Source organism: Bombina bombina, chromosome 6 (assembly GCF_027579735.1).
Source record: "Bombina bombina isolate aBomBom1 chromosome 6, aBomBom1.pri, whole genome shotgun sequence".
NCBI classification, from domain to species: Eukaryota; Metazoa; Chordata; class Amphibia; order Anura; family Bombinatoridae; genus Bombina; species Bombina bombina.
The window spans coordinates 887,490,349-887,512,791 of record NC_069504.1 but is presented as its reverse complement, the minus strand read 5'-3'; the positions used below and the strand labels follow the sequence as shown (position 1 = coordinate 887,512,791).

At 37.2% G+C, this 22,443-nt stretch overlaps 1 protein-coding gene across 3 annotated transcripts in view; it reads left to right on the top strand.

Annotated features, from left to right (window-relative positions):
• Positions 1-22,256, top strand: part of TNK1 (tyrosine kinase non receptor 1) — a 26,451-nt gene extending 4,195 nt beyond the window's left edge. The window contains exons 1-14 of one of the 3 annotated variants that reach the window (XM_053718427.1): positions 12,670-12,747; positions 13,424-13,594; positions 14,993-15,063; positions 15,616-15,828; positions 16,504-16,656; positions 16,759-17,036; positions 17,171-17,297; positions 17,413-17,559; positions 17,762-17,856; positions 17,960-18,124; positions 18,245-18,321; positions 18,611-19,041; positions 19,198-19,293; positions 20,677-22,256. In XM_053718427.1, coding sequence (XP_053574402.1) covers positions 13,432-13,594; positions 14,993-15,063; positions 15,616-15,828; positions 16,504-16,656; positions 16,759-17,036; positions 17,171-17,297; positions 17,413-17,559; positions 17,762-17,856; positions 17,960-18,124; positions 18,245-18,321; positions 18,611-19,041; positions 19,198-19,293; positions 20,677-20,799 — 2,139 coding nt within the window. In that variant the 5' untranslated portion in view covers positions 12,670-12,747; positions 13,424-13,431 and the 3' untranslated portion in view covers positions 20,800-22,256. Of the gene's footprint in view, positions 1-12,669; positions 12,748-13,423; positions 13,595-14,992; positions 15,064-15,615; positions 15,829-16,503; positions 16,657-16,758; positions 17,037-17,170; positions 17,298-17,412; positions 17,560-17,761; positions 17,857-17,959; positions 18,125-18,244; positions 18,322-18,610; positions 19,042-19,197; positions 19,294-20,676 lie in introns of those variants that run through there. The other 2 variants (XM_053718429.1, XM_053718426.1) reach the window with 2 other exon arrangements.
• The last annotated feature ends 187 nt before the right edge of the window (positions 22,257-22,443 follow it).

The window sequence follows — 22,443 nt, the reverse complement described above, 5'->3', positions numbered from 1 at the left end:
CTACAATTTCAGAATGAAATTACAGGAAAAGTGGACAAAATAAATAATGAAAGTAAATTGCAGAGTTTTATCTATGTATTTATAATGTTATATTACCATCTCAAAGTGTTCAATGTAAAAGGGGAGAGTTTATCATCACTTTAGACTGAATTAGATATAAAAATGCTGCAAGAAGTACATTTTTTAGTTAAAGGGACACTGAACCCAAATTTTTTCTTTTGTAATTCAGAAAGATCATGCAATTTTAAGCAACTTTCTAATTTACTCCTATTATCAATTTTTCTTCTTTCTCTTGCTATCATTATTTGAAAAAGAAGGCATCCAAGCTTTTTTTTTTTTTTTTTTTGTTTCAGTACTCTGGACAGCACTTTTTTTTTTTTATTGGTGGATGAATTTATCCACCAATCAGCAAGGACAACCCAGGTTGTTCACCAAAAATGGGCCGGCATCTAAACTTACATTCTTGCATTTCAAATAAAGATACCAAGAGAATGAAGAAAATTTGATAATAGGAGTAAATTAGAAAGTTGCTTAAAATTGCATGCTCAATCTGAATCACAAAATAATTTTTTGGGCTACAGTGTCCCTTTAACTGCATTACTTGTTATGGCTGAAATACTTATTGGCAGGATGTGTATCAATATTCATCTTATAAAATGGTTATTGTTTCTATATTGTCTGATCATACAACAGTTTTATAGAGATTCCATTTTTGTAAAATGTTAATAAAGTATTTTGTCCTGACACTTTGCAGACTAAACTATACCAGGGACTCAGGGAGTGTGATTTGCTGAGTCAGGAATAAACATTACTACCTACTCAGTAGCTTCTTGTGGTGTAGTACATAAACATGATGTTACCCACACTGACTGTACTATAGTGCACATGGTTAGAGGTGTCTTGTCTCATTCATGCACACATGTGTTTTGCTGCCTTTGCTGTCTTCTATTGTAAATTCCATCTCACTGCCCTTTCCTCTCAGCTATTTCTCTGTCTTTTTGTATGTTTCTTGTGATCTCACTCTTTTACCTTGTCCTTTCATGTTCTTCATCCCTTCTTCACTTATCTCCTTAGACATAATACATTTTTTCCAAATTTGCAAATAAATAAACATATATACTGTATATATCTGTATGTGTATATTTATATATACATTATTGCACTACTATTGCTTGCATATAATTATGTGTTTACCTTTTGGAACACATAACTAAGATAAGCTCCAGAGCAGAAATGTGAGCTAGCTGAACACATCTGCAGAAACAATGACAAGAGGCATATGTGTATATCCCCCAATCAACAGCTAGATCCCAGTTTAATTTTGAATGCTATATTCCTTTTATTTATTTTTGCCCTTAAAGGACCAGTAAATACAGTAGATTTGCATAATCAATACATGCATGATAAAAAGACAATGTAATAGTACTTAGGGGCATACACGGGGCATCAAGCTCCGAATGGAGCTTGATGCCCCGTGTATCTGGCGAGCCTGCAGGCTAGCACTTATAAAGCAGGGTCACAAAGACAGCTGCTCCATAACCTCTCCGCCTGCTCTGAGCAGGCGGACAGACATCGCCGGAAATCAACCCGATTGAGTACGATCGGGTTGATTGATACCCCCCTGCTGACGGCTTATTGGCCGCGAGTCTGCAGGGGGTGGCGTTGCACCAGCAGCACTTGTGAGCTGCTGGTGCAATGCTGAATACGGCGAGCGTATTGCTCGCCATATTCAGCGTGGTCTGTCGGACCTGATCCGCACTGTCGCGACAGACCTTAATAACTAGAGGCCTTAGACTGAACTTCAAATGAGTAGTAGATTTTTATCTGACAAATTTCAAAGTTATGTATATTTCCACTCCCCCTGTATCATGTGACAGCCATCAGCCAATCACAAATGCATATACGTATATTCTGTGACTTCTTGCACATGCTCAGTAGGAGCTGGTGATTCAAAAAGTGTGAATATAAAAAGACTGTGCACATTTTGTTAATGGAAGTAAATTGTGCTCTATTTGAATCATCAAGTTTAATTTTGACTTGAGTGTCCCTTTAATCATAGTCTATTTTCTCTTTTCTTACTTTACATCATGTCTTATTCCTCTCACTCATTGTTAGCCTTTATTTATCATGAGCCCGATGCTGTATAGAAGAAGTACAATTAATGCACGATACCGAAACACATGACTAAAATGTAAGGATTTAAGGGACCTGTTCTCATGACAGCTTACTCAGTGGTGACTGTTTAAAGCAAAATATGAATGGATTGCTTAACGGATGTTAGTTGGATTGTTGGAAATAATCCATCAAATTATTTTAGAGCAAGTGAGGAAAGTTAGTATCACTGATAAGTTTTTGTGAGGCTTTAGGTTACTCAGTGGTATGCTTCTCTTAAAGGGACATTAAACTCAAAATGTGTTTCCCTCTAAAATTTATAATTATGGATTGCCAGAAATGCAAGGTACATTCAGTATTTGTTATGTCAGCATTTTCTTTTATTTAACTCTAAATTTGGTTTGTTTGTGTCTTTTTTTCTGCTGTCCCAGAGAGGCTGTAGTACTACTTGCAGGATTCAGAACTCTCTCTTTGCCACATTCCCCACACTGTTTGATCAGTGATCTATCCCTAGCGTACCCCAAAGGCCCCCAATTAAGCAGTTATGATAAAGCAATGGGCTTTTAAATGAATGTATCCATATACTGTACAATAGTACACACTTTTATAAAATTCTTTCAAAATATTTTGCAACGCAGTGTTTAAAAGGGTCATTACGGTCAAAATTAAAATGCTCATAAGATGAATTATATCTTTGAATAGAACCATAATTGCAGTCTGCATGGATTGGTAAAATGCTTCTGCTAAAAGTTATTACTCTTTTAACATTTTTCTCTGCACGTGCATGTGAAACATAGCTGTATCAGCATTTTAATTACTGCAGCTGCTCAGTTCACCAGTGGGGCTTGTATTATATCAGCAAATAACAAACTGAGTCATTACCAGATGATACAAGTACCTTAGGCTCTCTGGGCGAATGGTGATTTTAAAATGCTAGTGCATGGAGCATACTTAATTACACTTTTGAAACAACTATAGCTTTTACTATAAGCATTTTTGATAATACATGTATATTGCAAAAATGCCACTGTTCAAAACTGAAATGCACTCATGTGCATTACAATTTTGGCTGGAATGTCCCTTTAATTGCTTATATTTACTATCTATCTATCTGTCTGTCTATCATCTATCTATCTATCTATCTATCTATCTATCTATCTATCTATCTATCTATCTATATTACTGCCCCTTTAAATCTTTCTCCTGCCACCAGCCTTGTTTTTCCTCCTCCTTACTGTCCTCACTGTACTTGTTTGTAACTCTCTCACGTGTATTTTCTACATTACACCTTCAATTTGGAAGATATAAACGAGACAGTCACACCCTCTACACGTGAGGAAACTCTGACAGACAGCCTAGGATCTGGATGTGGGAGAGACAGTAATTGCTGTGCACAGCCCAGCTATTACAGACAAAATAGAAATAGAAAAGCGAAGCTTCTATTTTTGAGACTGATTTGAGAGTAATAAAGGCACGGGATACGCCCCCCTCGCCCACTGTACAGTTGGCACACATCTGACACGTGCGACAGTACATCTTGTATGAGATGCTGTGCAGGCACAGAGATTAGGTAACACAATCACACACGTGCATTGCAGTTATTACGTGTACCGCTGGTCTATTACAACTTGTTCTTTTTTATCCTACCCTTATATTTTCAGTCTCAGTAGCACCCCTACTCCATTGGCAGCTAACAATCCATGTCATGTAAAGAGAGTGAAAGATAAAATAATTCACCACAGAACTAAAATACCATTTATTTAGACTATAGTGCACTAACTACTTGTGCACTAACTACTTGCCCCACTTGCCCCATGTTCTAATGGGATACTTGGCCAATAATGCAGTTGCTGACAATAATGCAGTTGCTGACATCCAAAGTCATAGTGAGTACTGGTGCACTGAATAGCTTGCATAGCATGGAAGGAGGGTACCGGCTGGGGCAATAGTGCAGCTGCCAGTTATGTTTTGTTTTCTTTTTAAAGATGATTTTAACATATAACAATAATATACAGTATATCACACAAAATTATATAACATACATACAATTACAATTGGTGCACTAACAGATTTTTTTCACTCTCGCGTTAACTGCTCAAAGTAAACTTTGAATACGGGCAGGTTAGTGCGTATTACAAGTTGAAACTAAAATGTTAGCGAGCAAGCGACAGCCTGATGCGCACTAACTTCAGGGCTTCACACATATATATATATATATATATATATATATATATATATATATATATATATATATATATATATATATATATATATATATATATATATATATATATATATATACACACACACACACACGTAAACAAATAGATACACATGTATACATGCGCACACATACACACATATATATATATATATATATATATATATATATACACATACACATATTAACACATAAATTCATATGTATGTGTGTGTGTATATATGTGTGTATATGTCTATATATATATATATACACGCGCACACACACGTACACAGTCGCGCTAATCCGGTGAGCACAAATTTTGACTTACTTATTTAATGTAGCTTTATATATATATGTGAATATGTTGTAACTTTATTTATAAAATACACTAAGACAAAATATGGCCATAAGTTACAGAATATCACTGTATTACAAGGTTATTGTAAGTGTCTATTTATTCAGCCTATGATATATATTTTCCAAGTACAACGAATAGACTTTATACAAGAGATCATGCCAAGGGTGTATTTAGGTCTAGGCAGATGAGGGGGGCCAGCAATTTTTGAGTCTCTTGGTAGCAGTAGGTGACTTAACTTGCGCTAGATGCCTTTTATTATATATATATATATATATATATATATATATATATATATATATATATATATATATATATATATATATATATATAAATATATATACTGTATATATAAATATTGTTACTGCTCAAATGTATACTGTGTATACATGTGTTAATTTAACCCACCCGAGTGTTTGCAAGTATTTCTTCTGTTATGTGCGATCAGTCCACGGGTCATCATTACTTCTGGGATATAACTCCTCCCCAACAGGAAATGCAAGAGGATTCACCCAGCAGAGCTGATATAGCTCCTCCCCTCTACGTCAGTCCCAGTCATTCTCTTGCACCCAACGACTAGATAGGATGTGTGAGAGGACTATGGTGATTATACTTAGTTTTTATGACTTCAATCAAAAGTTTGTTATTTTACAATAGCACCGGAGCGTGTTATTACTTCTCTGGCAGAGTTTGAAGAAGAATCTACCAGAGTTTTCTACTATGATTTTAACCGGAGTAGTTAAGATCATATTGCTGTTCTCGGCCATCTGAGGGAGGTAAAGACTTCAGATCAGGGGACAGCGGACAGATGAATCTGCATTGAGGTATGTAGCAGTTTTTATTTTCTGAATGGAATTGATGAAAAAATCCTGCTATACCGTTATAATGACATGTATGTATACACTTCAGTATTCTGGGAATGGTTTTTCACCGGAACTACTCTGTTAAAGGTTACTAATCCTTTTAATAAATATTGTCATGTTAAACGTTTTTGCTGGAATGTAGAATCGTTTACATTGCTGAGGTACTGAGTAAATAAAGGTTTGGGCATTATTTTCCACTTGGCAATTGTCTGCTTTAAATTGTGACAGTTTCGTTTCTCCTCACTGCTGTGTGTGAGAGGGAGGGGCCGTTTTTGGCGCTCTTTTGCTACGCATCAAAAAATTCCAGTCAGCTACTATTATATTTCCTGCATGATCCGGTTCACTGACAGATCTCAGGGGTCTTCAAACTTCTTTGAAGGGAGGTACATTCTCTCAGCAGAGCTGTGAGAATTTTTATTGACTGTGAATAAAAACGTTACTCTGTAATTTTTTATGTCAAATTTAGTTATTTACTAATGGGAACAAACCTTTGCTAAAAGTTGTGTTATTTTAAACTTGATGCTTTAACTGTTTTTTCAGTTCATTATCTCAACTGTCATTTAATCGTTTAAGTACCTCTTTGAGGCACAGTACGTTTTGGCTAAAAAAGATTATAACCAGGTTGCAAGTTATTGCTAGTGTGTTAAACATGTCTGACTCAGAGGAAAATATCTGTGTCATTTGTTCCTATGCCAAGGTGGAGCCCAATAGAAATTTATGTACTAACTGTATTGATGCTACTTTAAATAAAAGTCAATCTGTACAATGTGAACAAATTTCACCAAACTGCGAGGGGAGAGTTATGCCGACTAACTCGCCTCACGCGGCAGTACCTGCATCTCCCGCCCGGGAGGTGCGTGATATTATGGCGCCTAATACATCTGGGCGGCCATTACAGATAACATTACATGATATGGCTACTGTTATGACTGAAGTTTTGTCTAAATTACCAGAACTAAGAGGCAAGCGTGATCACTCTGGGGTGAGAACAGAGTGCGCTGACAATACTAGGGCCATGTCTGATACTGCGTCACAGCTTGCAGAGCATGAGGACGGAGAGCTTCATTCTGTGGGTGACGGTTCTGATCCAAACAGATTGGATTCAGATATTTCAAATTTTAAATTTAAATTGGAGAACCTCCGTGCATTACTAGGGGAGGTCTTAGCAGCTCTCAATGATTGTAACACCATTGCAATACCAGAGAAACTGTGTAGGTTGGATAAATACTTTGCGGTACCGGCGAGTACTGACGTTTTTCCTATACCTAAGAGATTAACTGAAATTGTTACTAAGGAGTGGGATAGACCCGGTGTGCCGTTCTCACCCCCTCCAATATTTAGAAAGATGTTTCCAATAGACGCCACTACTCGGGACTTATGGCAAACGGTCCCTAAGGTGGAGGGAGCAGTTTCTACTTTAGCTAAGCGTACCACTATCCCGGTGGAGGATAGCTGTGCTTTTTCAGATCCAATGGATAAAAAATTAGAGGGTTACCTTAAGAAAATGTTTGTTCAACAAGGTTTTATATTACAACCCCTTGCATGTATCGCGCCGATTACGGCTGCGGCAGCATTTTGGATTGAGTCTCTGGAAGAGAACCTTAGTTCATCTACGCTAGACGATATTATGGACAGGCTTAGAGTCCTTAAACTAGCCAATTCATTCATTTCGGAAGCCGTAGTACATTTAACCAAACTTACGGCTAAGAACTCTGGATTCGCCATACAGGCACGTAGAGCACTGTGGCTAAAATCCTGGTCAGCTGATGTTACTTCTAAGTCCAAATTACTTAATATACCTTTCAAGGGGCAGTCTTTATTTGGGCCCGGGTTGAAAGAAATTATCGCTGACATTACAGGAGGTAAGGGCCACGCCCTACCTCAAGACAAAGCCAAAGCTAAGGCTAGACAGTCTAATTTTCGTCCCTTTCGGAATTTCAAAACTGGAGCAGCGTCAACCTCCACTGCACCAAAACAGGAAGGAGCTGTTGCTCGTTACAGGCAAGGCTGGAAACCTAACCAGTCCTGGAATAAGGGCAAACAGGCCAGGAAACCTGCTGCTGCCCCAAAAACAGCATGAACCGAGAGCCCCCGATCCGGGACCGGATCTAGTGGGGGGCAGACTTTCTCTCTTCGCTCAAGCCTGGGCAAGAGATGTTCAGGATCCCTGGGCGCTGGAGATCATATCTCAGGGATACCTTCTAGACTTCAAATTATCTCCCCCAAAAGGGAGATTTCATCTGTCAAGGTTGTCAACAAACCAGATAAAGAAAGAAGCGTTTCTACGCTGTGTACAAGATCTGTTATTAATGGGAGTGATCCATCCAGTTCCGCGGTCGGAACAAGGACAAGGGTTCTACTCAAACCTGTTTGTGGTTCCCAAAAAAGAGGGAACGTTCAGGCCAATCTTAGATTTAAAGATTCTAAACAAATTCCTAAGAGTTCCATCGTTCAAAATGGAAACTATTCGGACAATTTTACCTATGATCCAAAAGGGTCAGTACATGACCACAGTGGATTTAAAAGATGCTTACCTTCACATACCGATTCACAAAGATCATCAACGGTATCTACGGTTTGCCTTCCTAGACAGGCACTACCAGTTTGTAGCTCTTCCATTCGGATTGGCTACGGCCCCAAGAATCTTCACAAAGGTTCTGGGTGCCCTTCTGGCGGTACTAAGACCGCGAGGGATTTCGGTAGCTCCGTACCTAGACGACATTCTAATACAAGCTTCAAGCTTTCAAACTGCCAAGTCTCATACAGAGTTAGTTCTGGCATTTCTAAGGTCGCATGGATGGAAAGTGAACGAAAAGAAAAGTTCTCTTTTTCCTCTCACAAGAGTTCCATTCTTGGGGACTCTTATAGATTCTGTAGAAATGAAGATTTACCTGACAGAAGACAGGTTAACAAGGCTTCAGGATGCATGCCGTGTCCTTCATTCCATTCAACACCCGTCAGTGGCTCAATGCATGGAGGTGATCGGCTTAATGGTAGCGGCAATGGACATAGTACCTTTTGCACGCCTACACCTCAGACCGCTGCAATTGTGCATGCTAAGTCAGTGGAATGGGGATTACTCAGATTTGTCCCCTACCCTGAATCTGAATCAAGAGACCAGAAATTCTCTTCTATGGTGGCTTTATCGACCACACCTGTCCAGGGGGATGCCATTCAGCAGGCCAGACTGGACAATCGTAACAACAGACGCCAGCCTACTAGGTTGGGGCGCTGTCTGGAATTCTCTGAAGACTCAGGGATTATGGAATCAGGAGGAGAGTCTCCTTCCAATAAACATTCTGGAATTGAGGGCAGTTCTCAATGCCCTTCTAGCTTGGCCCCAATTAACAACTCAGGGGTTCATCAGGTTTCAGTCGGACAATATCACGACTGTAGCTTACATCAACCATCAGGGAGGGACAAGAAGCTCCCTAGCAATGATGGAAGTATCAAAGATAATTCGCTGGGCAGAGTCTCACTCTTGCCATCTGTCAGCAATCCACATCCCGGGAGTGGAGAACTGGGAGGCGGATTTCTTGAGTCGCCAGACTTTTCATCCGGGAGAGTGGGAACTTCATCCGGAAATTTTTGCCCAAATACTTCGACGTTGGGGCAAACCAGAGATAGATCTCATGGCGTCTCGCCAGAACGCCAAACTTCCTCACTACGGGTCCAGATCCAGGGATCCGGGAGCGGTTCTGATAGATGCTTTGACAGCACCTTGGAACTTCGGGATGGCTTATGTGTTTCCACCCTTCCCGCTGCTTCCTCGATTGATTGCGAAAATCAAACAAGAGAGAGCATCTGTGATTCTAATAGCGCCTGCATGGCCACGCAGGACTTGGTATGCAGATCTAGTGGACATGTCATCCTGTCCACCTTGGTCTCTACCTCTAAGACAGGACCTTCTGATACAGGGTCCATTCAAACATCAAAATCTAACTTCTCTGAAACTGACTGCTTGGAAATTGAACGCTTGATTTTATCAAAGCGTGGTTTTTCTGAGTCGGTTATTGATACCCTGATTCAGGCTAGGAAGCCTGTTACCAGAAAGATTTACCATAAAATATGGCGCAAATACCTATACTGGTGCGAATCCAAACGTTACTCCTGGAGTAAGGTTAGGATCCCTAGGATATTGTCTTTTCTACAAGAAGGTTTAGAAAAGGGTTTATCGGCTAGTTCATTAAAGGGACAGATTTCAGCTCTGTCCATCTTGTTACACAGGCGTCTGTCAGAAAATCCAGACGTCCAGGCTTTTTGTCAAGCTTTAGCTAGGATCAAGCCTGTGTTTAAAGCCGTTGCTCCGCCATGGAGTTTAAACTTAGTTCTTAACGTTTTACAAGGTGTTCCATTTGAACCCCTTCATTCCATTGATATAAAACTTTTATCTTGGAAAGTTCTGTTTTTAATGGCTATTTCCTCGGCTCGAAGAGTCTCTGAGTTATCAGCATTACATTGTGATTCTCCTTATCTGATTTTTCACTCAGATAAGGTAGTTCTGCGTACTAAACCTGGGTTCTTACCTAAGGTAGTTACTAACAGGAATATCAATCAAGAGATTGTTGTTCCATCCTTGTGTCCAAATCCTTCTTCAAAGAAGGAACGTCTTCTACACAATCTGGATGTAGTTCGTGCCCTCAAGTTCTACTTGCAGGCAACTAAAAATTTTCGCCAAACTTCTTCCCTGTTTGTCGTTTATTCTGGACAGAGGAGAGGTCAAAAAGCTTCTGCTACCTCTCTCTCTTTTTGGCTTCGTAGCATAATACGTTTAGCCTATGAGACTGCTGGACAGCAGCCTCCTGAAAGGATTACAGCTCATTCCACTAGAGCTGTGGCTTCCACTTGGGCCTTTAAGAATGAGGCCTCTGTTGAACAGATTTGCAAGGCTGCAACTTGGTCTTCGCTTCATACTTTTTCCAAATTTTACAAATTTGACACTTTTGCTTCTTCGGAGGCTATTTTTGGGAGAAAGGTTCTTCAGGCAGTGGTTCCTTCTGTATAATGAGCCTGCCTATCCCTCCCGTCATCCGTGTACTTTTGCTTTGGTATTGGTATCCCAGAAGTAATGATGACCCGTGGACTGATCGCACATAACAGAAGAAAACATAATTTATGCTTACCTGATAAATTCCTTTCTTCTGTTGTGCGATCAGTCCACGGCCCGCCCTGTTTTTAAGGCAGGTAAATATCTTTTAAATTATACTCCAGTCACCACTTCACCCTTGGTTACTCCTTTCTCGTTGATTCTTGGTCGAATGACTGGGACTGACGTAGAGGGGAGGAGCTATATCAGCTCTGCTGGGTGAATCCTCTTGCATTTCCTGTTGGGGAGGAGTTATATCCCAGAAGTAATGATGACCCGTGGACTGATCGCACAACAGAAGAAAGGAATTTATCAGGTAAGCATAAATTATGTTTTTTCAAACCTTGATGAACATTTACTTTAGAAATGCCATGAAAAAAAAATGTCACGTTACATCCTGACAACAAAAATATTATGGCCAAAAAAGGTCTAAAACCTGGGGGGATGGGGAGGGGTAGTAGCATTTTGAATGCCTAGGGCAGCACACAACCTAAATACACTGCTGGATCAGGCTATCTGTCTTGCTTACAGAAGGCACAAGCACTTATTACATAAGCATGACCACATCTATTCACACTTAACTAACCATCTAACCATCTCACCATAGTATGCTACACGTTTGTTCCGCAGTTTCCGTTCCCTCATCTAATCATTGTTTTGGTTGTCTTTAGAGGAACTTCCTGTTTATTATAGGAATAGGGAGAGGCTACAACCCCTCAAGGTGTCATGCAGTTGCAAATGGGGAAAAAGTACAAGCGTGACTCATTCCTGCTTACCATTATTTCTGTTACTAATTATTATTATCTTTTATTTTTAAAGAGTCAGTGTGCTTTACTGTACTACACGATGAAGTCACATTACAAACAAAAGACATAACTCACAGGATGCAAATTAACCAATGTCTTGTACTTTAGTATGTATGGCAAAACAATACTTTAAAATGTAAGAAATTCCTTAGAGTGATTTTTACCAAACTTAAGATATTACTTTTTTTTTATTTATAAAATTCACCATTAAAGTACAAGGGAATTTTTATAGACAAATGATTTGAATTTTTAGTAAGGTTACCCAAATGCAATAGTCAAAGGTGGCACATTAAACATTAATTTGCTTGGCCTTCTAAAACAAACAATTTAATGTAAAAATACAATGCACTGTTTTGTTACAGCATTGTATACATTTTTATAAATCTTTCACATAGCCAACCTGCATCACTCTGTGTTGCTTAAGATTCAGCCGCCAATCAGCAAGCTCTACCCAGGGTTCTGAACCAAAAATGGGCTGGCTCAGCTTATATTCTTGCTTTTTCAAATAAAGATACCAAGAGAATCAAGAACATTTTGATTAAAGGAGTAAATTAGAAAATTGTTTAAAATTGCATTCTCTATCTAAATCATGAAAGAAAAAAAATTGAGTTTTATATCCTTTTAATAGAGCAGATAAGATATATTAAACCATTTCAACTTTTAAGGGATATTTAAAGTAGTTTTTGCAAAATCTAAAATGGACTATTTTAAAATGTATTACATTATTTGATGAGTGCTCCTGCTCTAAAAGGAAATATTTTATATTGATATGTGTGGGACATGCCACTGTTCATCATCAATAGATCTTTGGAAGTTGTCCTTAACATCTTGTGAACAATCCGTTCTAATGGATGAGGTGTGCACACTGTATGAAAAGCTTAGCAGTTACCATAATTAACTGTACTCAATCTAAGATATTTGTAAATATGAGCACGTTTGCAGGCTTCGAGGACTTGTGTCGGAAATGGTTATTTACTGTACAGAACTTCCAGGTTCATAGTGTACCCACATTACTATTACATGGTTTGTTTGTTTTTTTCACTTAATTTTGTTTTCATTTCCTCATTCCTGTCATGTCAGTACATGCTGTGTTTGGCGTTTTTCCCGCACATGTATTAAAGATCACAGCAAGTGTGGTATCTGCAGTGGGTGTGGTTAGGTACAGGCGGGGCCAAGTGTGAGAAACCTCTTGTCTATTTCTTACTTCACTGAATGTCTAACAAAGCATTACCTACACTGCACTGCTCACACACACACACATCCTACTCTGACTGCTGCATCTGGGACTTATACTCTTACTCTGTTCAGCTGTAGCTATTGAGGTAATTTTAATATTCTTGATGTAAATCTAGATTATAGTTTCAGTGTCTAACCTAGTTTAATTAATGAATTAGTTAATTATGATTTTTTAGAAAATATGTTGTTGAACTTTATTAAATCAGAGAAAAAACAATTGTAGTAAAGTATATATTTTTGATGGACTTAAATATTGTTTCTAATACAATTGCTATTATTTTGTGTCAGTGACTAAAATATATTTTAATTATGATTTTTAGATTTTTTTTTTTAATTTAAATAATTGTAGTCAAGTTTATATTTTAATGGACTATTAAATATATTGGTTATCATATAATTACTATTAGTTTATATCATTGACCAAAATATATTTTTATTCTGATTTTTATATTTTAATTATTATTTTAAACTTTATCCCATCAGGGGAAAACAATTGTATTAAAGTATATATTTTGATAGACTATTAAAAAACCTACAATCGCTATTATTTTGCATCAGTGCGAATGATAGGTTTTAATGGTAATTTATAGTGAATGTATTGTTTCTTGCATTTAATATTTAAGTATATGTTACAAAAATACTATGTAACTAAATTAAAAATTACTTTTTTTTTTTTTTTTTTACATTTTTTTTTTATTTCCAAAGTACTGGACTGTATGCAGTTTGTTCCTAACATCCCTCTATTGTCTTTCTGTTGTTCAGGTGGCAAGATGGTTACAGAGGAAGGGACCCAATGGCTACTCACACTCCTAAAGGAAGTCCAGTTAGAGCAGTTCTACCCTCGGATTCGGGATGAGCTGAATGTCACACGTCCTGATCACTTTGACTTTGTGAAACCTTTTGATCTGGACCAGATTGGCATGGGACGACCAGGTAAAATGGATAAGCCATTTATCTTTATATAGCTGATTACTGGGTCAACGGCTACACAATACCATATTTTCTTTAAAAACTCTCTGAGATAGAACTTGTAAATATACTCTAACCAGTAACACAATAATCTGATAGAACAATCTGAGTTACAAATGGCATTGTCATGGGGTGTATCAGTCACATGTCACTTCCACTGACCTTATTCTTCTGAACAATGAGGTCATCAATCTATTATATAGATATGACAAGTGAATATTTAAGTATGTGCTTCAGGTTCTGAGAAATTGTATAACAAATTATCATAATACAGATAGATCTCATTAATATATATTTTTTTTAATGTTAAATTTTTTTGTACCTCTGCCCTAATTAATAATGCAGGAATATAACCAAATTCTTCTATGTTTAACTGCTTTTCTAACATTAAAGGGACAGTCTACAATATAATTTTTATTGTTTTAAAAGATACATAATCCCTTTATTACCCATTCCCCAATTTTGCATAACCATCACAGTTCTATTAATATACTTTTTACCTATGTGATTACCCTGTATCTAAGTACCTTCTGACAGCCCCCTGATCACATGACTGTGACTGTTTATTATCTATTGCATTTAGCATTGTTTTGTGCTAAATCTTAAATAACCGTCTGTACCTGAACACAGTGTTATCTATATGGCTCACGTGAACTATCAAGTCTTTTGTTGTGAAAAGCAATTTAAAAAGCATGTGATTAGAGGCAGCCCTCATGGGCGTAGAAATTAGCATATGAGCCTACCTAGGTTTAGTTTCAACTAAGAATACCAAGAGAAAAAAGCAAATGTGATGATTAAAGTAAAATGGGAAGTTGATTAAAAAAACATGTCCTATCTGAATAATAAAAGTTTAATTTTGACTAGACTGTCCCTTTAATTCACACTGCAAACTACTGGGAGCAGATAAAGTACATATGTCCCTTTAATGGGCTTTATCCATTTTCTGCGGTGATGCATCTCATAGGCACGTTACTGAAATTATAACTGACTACAGGCATACTATGTTTAAGTATTTTTTCTTTATTTTATATAACTTGAGACAATCCCATCTTTTTAATAAGGAGTGTTTTTTATTCTTGGGATTTTTTTTTACTGCACAGATTAGTTCGGTTATTCAGATTCTAATTTCTTTGTTCATTCTGTAATTATCTGTCTCTTTGTATATGGATGGCAAAACATTGCCAATATGCTTTTTATTGCATCTGTACAGACTTTCAAATTAAAACCCTATTATATATTGTCAATGCTACATAGTTTTAAAATGACAAACTTGCCTCTCAGCATACCTAGAGAGATAAAGGACCTGTCTGGCATTGTTTTGATAATGGTCAATCATTAATATGTTGGTTTCATGTATTATAGGACAACGAAGACTTTTTGAAGCCTTAAAACGCAGAAAACCACAAGGGAGACCAAAATCCTGGATGTACAAGGTAAATAAAAAAAACAGAATTTTGTCTAGAAAGAGTCAAAATAAATCAAGTTAATTTTATATTCATTTTAATTTTTTATATGAAACATTAAAATTTGAATATATTATTTTCATTTAAAGGACCAGTAAATACAGTAGATTTGAATAATCAACAAATACATGATAAAAAGACAATGCAATAGCACTTAGTCTGATCTTCAAGTCTACTACTATGAGTAGTAGATTTTGTTCTGACAAATTTCAAAGTTATGTCTATTTCCACTCCTCCTGTATCATGTGACAGCTATCAGCCAATCACAAATGCATATACATACTGTATATTCTGTGAATTCTTGCACATGCTGAGTAGGATCTAGTGACTCCAAAAGTGTAAATATAAAAAGACTGCACATTTTTTTTTAATGGAATTCAATTGGAAAGTTGTTTAAAATTGTCTGCTCTCTCAATTTTGACTTGAGTGTCCCTTTAAAGAGAAACTTGAATATTTAGTATATTAACACACATACTTTTATATATTGCTAAATTAATCCCTGATCCATTTATGTATCCTCAGATGTTTTCAGGAAGAGCTCCAGAATCTGTTGACTGTCCACCTTATCCAGATAGTCCCCCCTCCCCTTCTTCATCCTTCTCCTCAAGGGGGAATCCAGAGTGTTCCCTGAAGTGTCTAATTAATGAACGTGACCTCAGCTTGTATGAACGTTTGGGTGATGGCTGCTTTGGAGTAGTGAGGAGAGGCGAATGGAGAGTTCCCAGCGGAAGAAGTGTAAGTATACTAATGGGGAATGCAAGAAAGAGTGGGTTTATGTTTGTTGGTAATAAATCTTTTTTACTGTTGAAACCTAAAGTTTATAAATAAAAAGGAATACACTTAAACTATAGCAGACACATGTTAATATACTACCTGTTTATTCCTTAATAAAATTATTGCAATTTTAAAACTTATTCCCAGATTTAGATATATTGCTTATTTAATGGTAATATATAGGATGAATGATTTATTGCTTCCACACAATATATCTTCTCTGGGACATTACATTTTTATAGTATACATTGGCAATAAAGCTTTGTAGTTTCAGAGTACTCCATTGGTAAACCCACTTAAAAGCCTTTTGTTTATCTTATCTCCTCAGAAATAGTCAATCAGAGCCAGGTATAAATGATTAATTCACTTATCTAAGGAATCACTGAGTTGGGTGTAGCATGGTTAGAAAATGCAGTGTGAAATATGTACTTCAGCATCTCTGGTGGCTTAAAAAAAACAAAAAAAAACAGCTTTCAGAGATAAATTAAAGATAAGCAGGAAAAATGAATGCGCAGTACATATTTTTATTTTAGGCAAAATTAAACATTTTATGTGGGGGGCTGAATTTTTGCTTTATGCTTACTGAACATGTGATTATTAGTAATTGTATGTATATGCTCTATATTTATCTTCTAGGTAAGTGTAGCAGTGAAGTCTCTTCGTACAGATACTTGTTCTGATCCAGATGCTCTTCTAGATTTCCTTCAGGAAGTGAATTCTATGTATGCATTGGATCATCCAAATCTTATCCGTCTTTATGGAGTTGTTTTGACTCAGCCTCTGAAAATGGTAAGTAAAATAAGGATCTTAGCCATTGAGTAATAAGACTGATGTAGGAAAGCATTATAATCCTTGTATTCCCATATACTTACTTGTATCTGCCTTCCTCAGGTGACAGAGCTTGCTCCTCTTGGATCCCTGCAAGACTCCCTCCGTTCTCGTTATGGTTCCTACTCTTTGCAGCTTTTATGGGGTTACTCCTTGCAGATTGCTGCAGGAATGCATTACTTGGAGTCCCACAAATTCATCCATAGGGACCTGGCTACTCGGAATATTCTCTTGACAAGTGAAGAGGTGGTGAAGATTGGTGACTTTGGCCTGATGAGAGCTCTTGCTAGTCACAGTGATCATTACATAATGTCTGCTCACCGAAAAATACCCTTTGCATGGTGAGTGGGAAAGTGACCATATGAAAATTATTAAGAGTGAGAGTTATATGCCAAGCAAAGTGTATTAAGATTGTTTTAGTGAAAAATTGGAAAACCAAGAGACAGTAACTCACCATTTTCTCTTTCTCAACAAGGTGTTCTCCTGAAAGCTTAAAGATAGGTACATTTTCTCACTCATCTGATGTCTGGATGTTTGGCGTCACCCTGTGGGAAATGTTCACTTATGGACAAGAACCTTGGCTTGGACTAAGCGGAAGACAGGTATCTAAAACTGACTTATCTACATGTAAACCACAATGCCCTCAATATGCTAGCACTCTTATTGATGTTCTCCTGCTGTTTAAGAAAGACTTACCTTTTTCCTTTCCCTTTTTAGATTCTAATGAAGATAGACCGTGAAGGAGAGCGACTGGAACGTCCTGAGGATTGTCCTCAAGGAATCTACTCTATCATGAAGAAATGCTGGGCCCACAGACCAGATCAAAGACCAAGCTTTAGTAACCTGATGACAATGCTGCAGGAGGTGAGAAGAACAATAAGTTAATTTTGTAATGTTGGGAATGAAGTGACATCTTTCTGCCTCTCTGCTGATTTATTCTTTTGCTCAAGTTCTTTCTTATTTTATCACATTGTCTACTTTTATTCAAGTCTTTCTTTTTACATACTCTGTTTTCCTTTTTCAAGTTTTTTTCACTCTCTCATGAACTATGACTTTATTTCTCCAGGCCAAGCCATTTGAAATTAAAGTTACACAAGATGTCAATGAACCTGGATGGCTACGCTTGGATAACGGCGACATTGTCACACTCATTGATGTGGGGTATGTACCCAGATAATTATCTAACAGTCATTTTTTGTTCTTTAAAGTATTTTCACATTAATACTTCACTACATAGCTGACCGCTTGATTTGCCGCCCTGCAGGTCAGACTCTCACCCTTGGAGAGGACAAAACAAACGAACTCTAAAAGTGGGGCCGATTCCAGCATCTGCCATTAGTTCAGAAGATTTAGCGCACATTCGCAACTCTTCCAACTTATCAGGAGGTTTGAAGCAGCTGTCCCTGGGAGAGGGGGAAACAGAAAGCGAGTAAGTGTTTTTTTTATTGCCTGATTTTATACTAGTACTAGTAGTATACTAGTGCATATGCATAGTATACTAATACTCTGTTATGCTCTCAAGAACTAACCAATCACTTCTGTCACCCAGCAGAAAGAACAGAGCGAAAGATGGAGCACGCAGAGCAGGTGGAGGGGCAGTAGGAGTTAAACTACTGCGCATGCAACGTGAGTAAAAGCTGGAGAGATAAAATGAGCTTTATTAATATGAGTGTATCTCTTGCTTTAAATGTTTTTCTATTTCTTGCATGCTGTTCACTGTCACCCATTATCTTTCACTTTAGTTAGTTTGCTCAGTCCACATCATTTTTACTTTCACACCCAATTTCCATCTTCTACACCATTTCTAATGTGAGGCTTTATATTTCTTCGCTTTCAGTTGCTTCCATCATTTTTCCATTTTTTTTGTTTCTGTGTCAAATAGCTTAACTTATATATTGTATATTTTACTACACAGGTCTCTCCAAAAGTCTTGAATCACTCTCAGACTTCCCTCAACCCAATAACCAGAACCAGTTCCCTTCACCAAGGAATCGTGTACGTGACCTTGAGAGTGTTGCACCCAGTGATGGATCCCCTCGACGAATGAGTGACCTCCCTCAACGCAAAATTATTCCCAATTTCCGACCACAAATCTTTCAGAAACCTAAAGTTTCAGGCACTAAGGAGCGGCCTCTTTTCGTTCCCCATACTGATTACCCTTCTCATCCTATGGCTCGAGTGAACAAAGAGAAGTTCTCTGGCTCAACCCCACTCCTGTGTAGTATGGATATGGGAGGAGTCTCCCGTCCCACACCTATGGTCCCTGTTTCTGAAGGAATACACGGAGCAACAGGGTCTGGACAGCGAGGAGCAGCGGAGAACGAACTGCAGAGAAAAATCAAAGAGGTAAGAAGGAACACAGCAAACATCTGTGCTTATATATGAGACTGCTTTTGGACACCCTTATTCAAGCAAATCTGTATATTGGTATAGTTCCAGTAGAACGTCCCAGTGTATTTTCCACCACTTTCTCTCACTCTGTCTTGTTTTGGATCCCTATAGGTTGAAGAGCGTGTTCATGGAGTAACCACAGAGGAAAGCCGAGATGCCCTGCTCTCCAACTCAGGAGATATTTCAAGGGCTATTCATGCTCTGAAGGTGAGGATTCCTGGCTTTTACTGTATCCACCTGCAACCTAATATATATATATATATTTATAAATCATAAAAACAAACAATCACTGAAAGTGCAGCAATCTGTAGTCTAGAAGACATAGCGATGACTTGCCTCTATCACATGGTTTAAAGACATAGATAAACCAGGTGTTTAAGTAAAATAGTATTACAGAGATAGCACAGTAACACTCAGAGCAATAATAGCAAAACTAAAAGCTATTATATTATATTATTTTTATACAGTTATACAGCAGAAGAAATTAACCTCCCAGTAGTGGTGTGAGAGACACAGAGAGCCCAGTCCAATTAAAAGTCTTTTCCTGGAGCGGTTTTAAATACAATTAGCTTTTATCAGCTGCTTGACAGGGGTCATTGTCCCTTTAAAAAAACAAACAAACTGATGTTCCTGCTTGTGGGGCATCTCACTATCCGCTAATAGAGCTTTTTAAATATTTCCGTTGAATGATCCTTTAAGACTTTGATTTGAGGGTGAGAGATAAAAAGGAAGAAAAATTATTCAATTAATATGTCTGTGAGTGAGATAGCTCAGTCTTACAGATTTCTTAAAGGGATATGAAACCCCAACATTTTCTTGACAGAGCATACAATTGAAAAACAAAGTTTCTGATTAACTTTTATTATCACATTGAATTAGTTCCAATGATATCCTTTGTTGAAGAGATACCTAGGTAGGTGTTTGGAGCACTACATGGCAGGAAATAGTGCTGCCATCTAGTGCTCTTGCAAAACTGCTGCCATTAAGTTCTCCAGACACGTGCACACTCCTCAGCTTATGTCCATACCAAGAAAGATACCAAGAAAACAAAGAAAACTTGATAATAGAAGTAAATTAGAAAGTTGTTTAAAATTCTGTCTGTATTATAAAATAAAAAAAATTGTGTTTCATGTCACTTAGACTAATCTTAAAGTTCCATCAGTATCAGTGAATATTTAAAGGACCAGTCAACACAGTAGATTTACATAATCAACAAATGCAAGAAAAGACAATGCAATAGCACTTAGTCTGAACTTCAAATGAGTAGTAGATTTTTTTTCTGAAAATTGTAAAAGTTATGTCTATTTCCACTCCCCCTGTACCATGTGACAGCCATCAGCCAATCACAAATGCATACACGTACCATGTGACAGCCATCAGCCATTCACAAATGCATACACACTTATTCTTGCACATGCTCAGTAGGAGCTGGTGACTCAAAAAGTTTAAATATAAAAAACTGTGCAATTTAGTTAATGGAAGTAAATTGGAAAGTTGTTTAAAATGGCATGCTCTATCTGAATAATGACAGTTTAATTTTGATTGAGTGTCCCTTTAACTGAATGCCTCTCATGTTTTCCCTATCTCCAGATTGAACAACTATATAATGTGAGCCGTCATAGCAAGGATGAATGCAAGCGTATTCTGGAGAAATGTCAATGGAACCTAGAGGCTGCGTCACGTTATGTTCTTCGGAGAGCACAAATTCAGTGAATACGTCAACTGTACGTTTCAGTTCGGGTATTGTTATCTGCTGAATGGTCTTTTGCAAAATGGAGAATCTTATGATGTCTGCTGCTTCTGTGCACATCTAAGGACAGTGGAGATGTCAAGTGCCAAAAATATCTTATTTAAATATTGTTTATAAAGTTTTGGCTCTAACAGTGGCATTTTTGACATCAGGGACTTACAGATGAAGAAAGAGTTCTTGAGGACTAGCAGCACAGTCTGCATGTTGGTAGTGCTGGCCGCTGCATTATCAGTTTACATTTAATGCTTGTTTTAAACCAGTGAACAAGGAGTATTGTACATCATTTAGTTATGAGTTGGTCTTGAGCAACATCAAGCATGAAGAGGGTTTTTTCCACTTTGTCTCCAACCTCAAAAAAACAAGCAAAGGAATGAAATAGCTACAGGATCAAACATGCTGTGGTGAGGAGAAGCAAGGATTATCACAAAGACTGGAAAAATTACACTATAGTTGGTCAGTCAGTGGAAAATGCTAATGAGTCAAGAGACAAAAATATACCAATCTACTCAATATTAAAGTAATACAAAAACTTATTTTCTGACTCATCCTCTGAGTGCACTTGTCTCGGACTATAGGACGAGTCTTATTTATCACTGCGTTAATACTGATGGTTACCATCTCTATATGTGGATGATAAAGATCCTAAGATGCCTTTTTACGTTTTTATAAAGAAGCTATTTATTTTAATATCTTCCTACACATTTGAATGAATACCTTATTGGAGTAATGGCACTGGCGTTTGGGATGCAAGATACTGGCCTGATTTTATAATGGTAAAATAAATCTTGAATTAGTAGGATGCAGGTTTCATCCATTTTATAATATAGGCAGCCATTTTACCATGATTAAACTGAGCATTTGCTTTCTATAATAGGACATGTAACAACATATAGTTGCTATTTTCGGATTGGAACTTTAAATGTGTCATTGGGTGTAACAGTCTTTTGTTCTACACTATACTTGATGCCATAGTGAGACTAAATATCCATTACAGTGTTAGAGAAGTGCTGCCATCTTGTGGTACCTGCTATTTACAGTTATGACCCAGGAGCAATTCTGTTTGGTTATACAAATGAACAAACACATGTTGCTTGTATCCTCAGTTGTTAATGTTCTACAGTGTACATATTTTAAATCCAAGGCTGCAGGGATATTAAGTCTGCAAATGCTTGGCCTGCAGACACAAATGTTTTGTTGTATTTACAGAGATTGAAGGTTTCTGTACTTTAATATGTATTTGATGTATGTATATATATATATGTGTGTGTGTGTATATTTATTTTAATGATATACCTAAAGGTATATATATATATATAAAAATATGTTATATATGTAAACATTTTTTTACAATACAAATATGTGATATTTTCTACATTGTTAATATTTTATCTTTATAAAAATAAAATTATGTATATAATGACTTTTTATGTGTTAACATTACTCTGGGAAATATTTTAAAGGAAATCTTGTTTTCCAGCATAATAGTTTGCTTTGCTATATATTTTTATGTTTCTTACTGGTGAAATAACTATACAACTAATTTCACAAAGTGTGTGCTCTATTTAACATGGTGGGATTTAAACCTCAGTCTCTCAGGCATGAAAAAT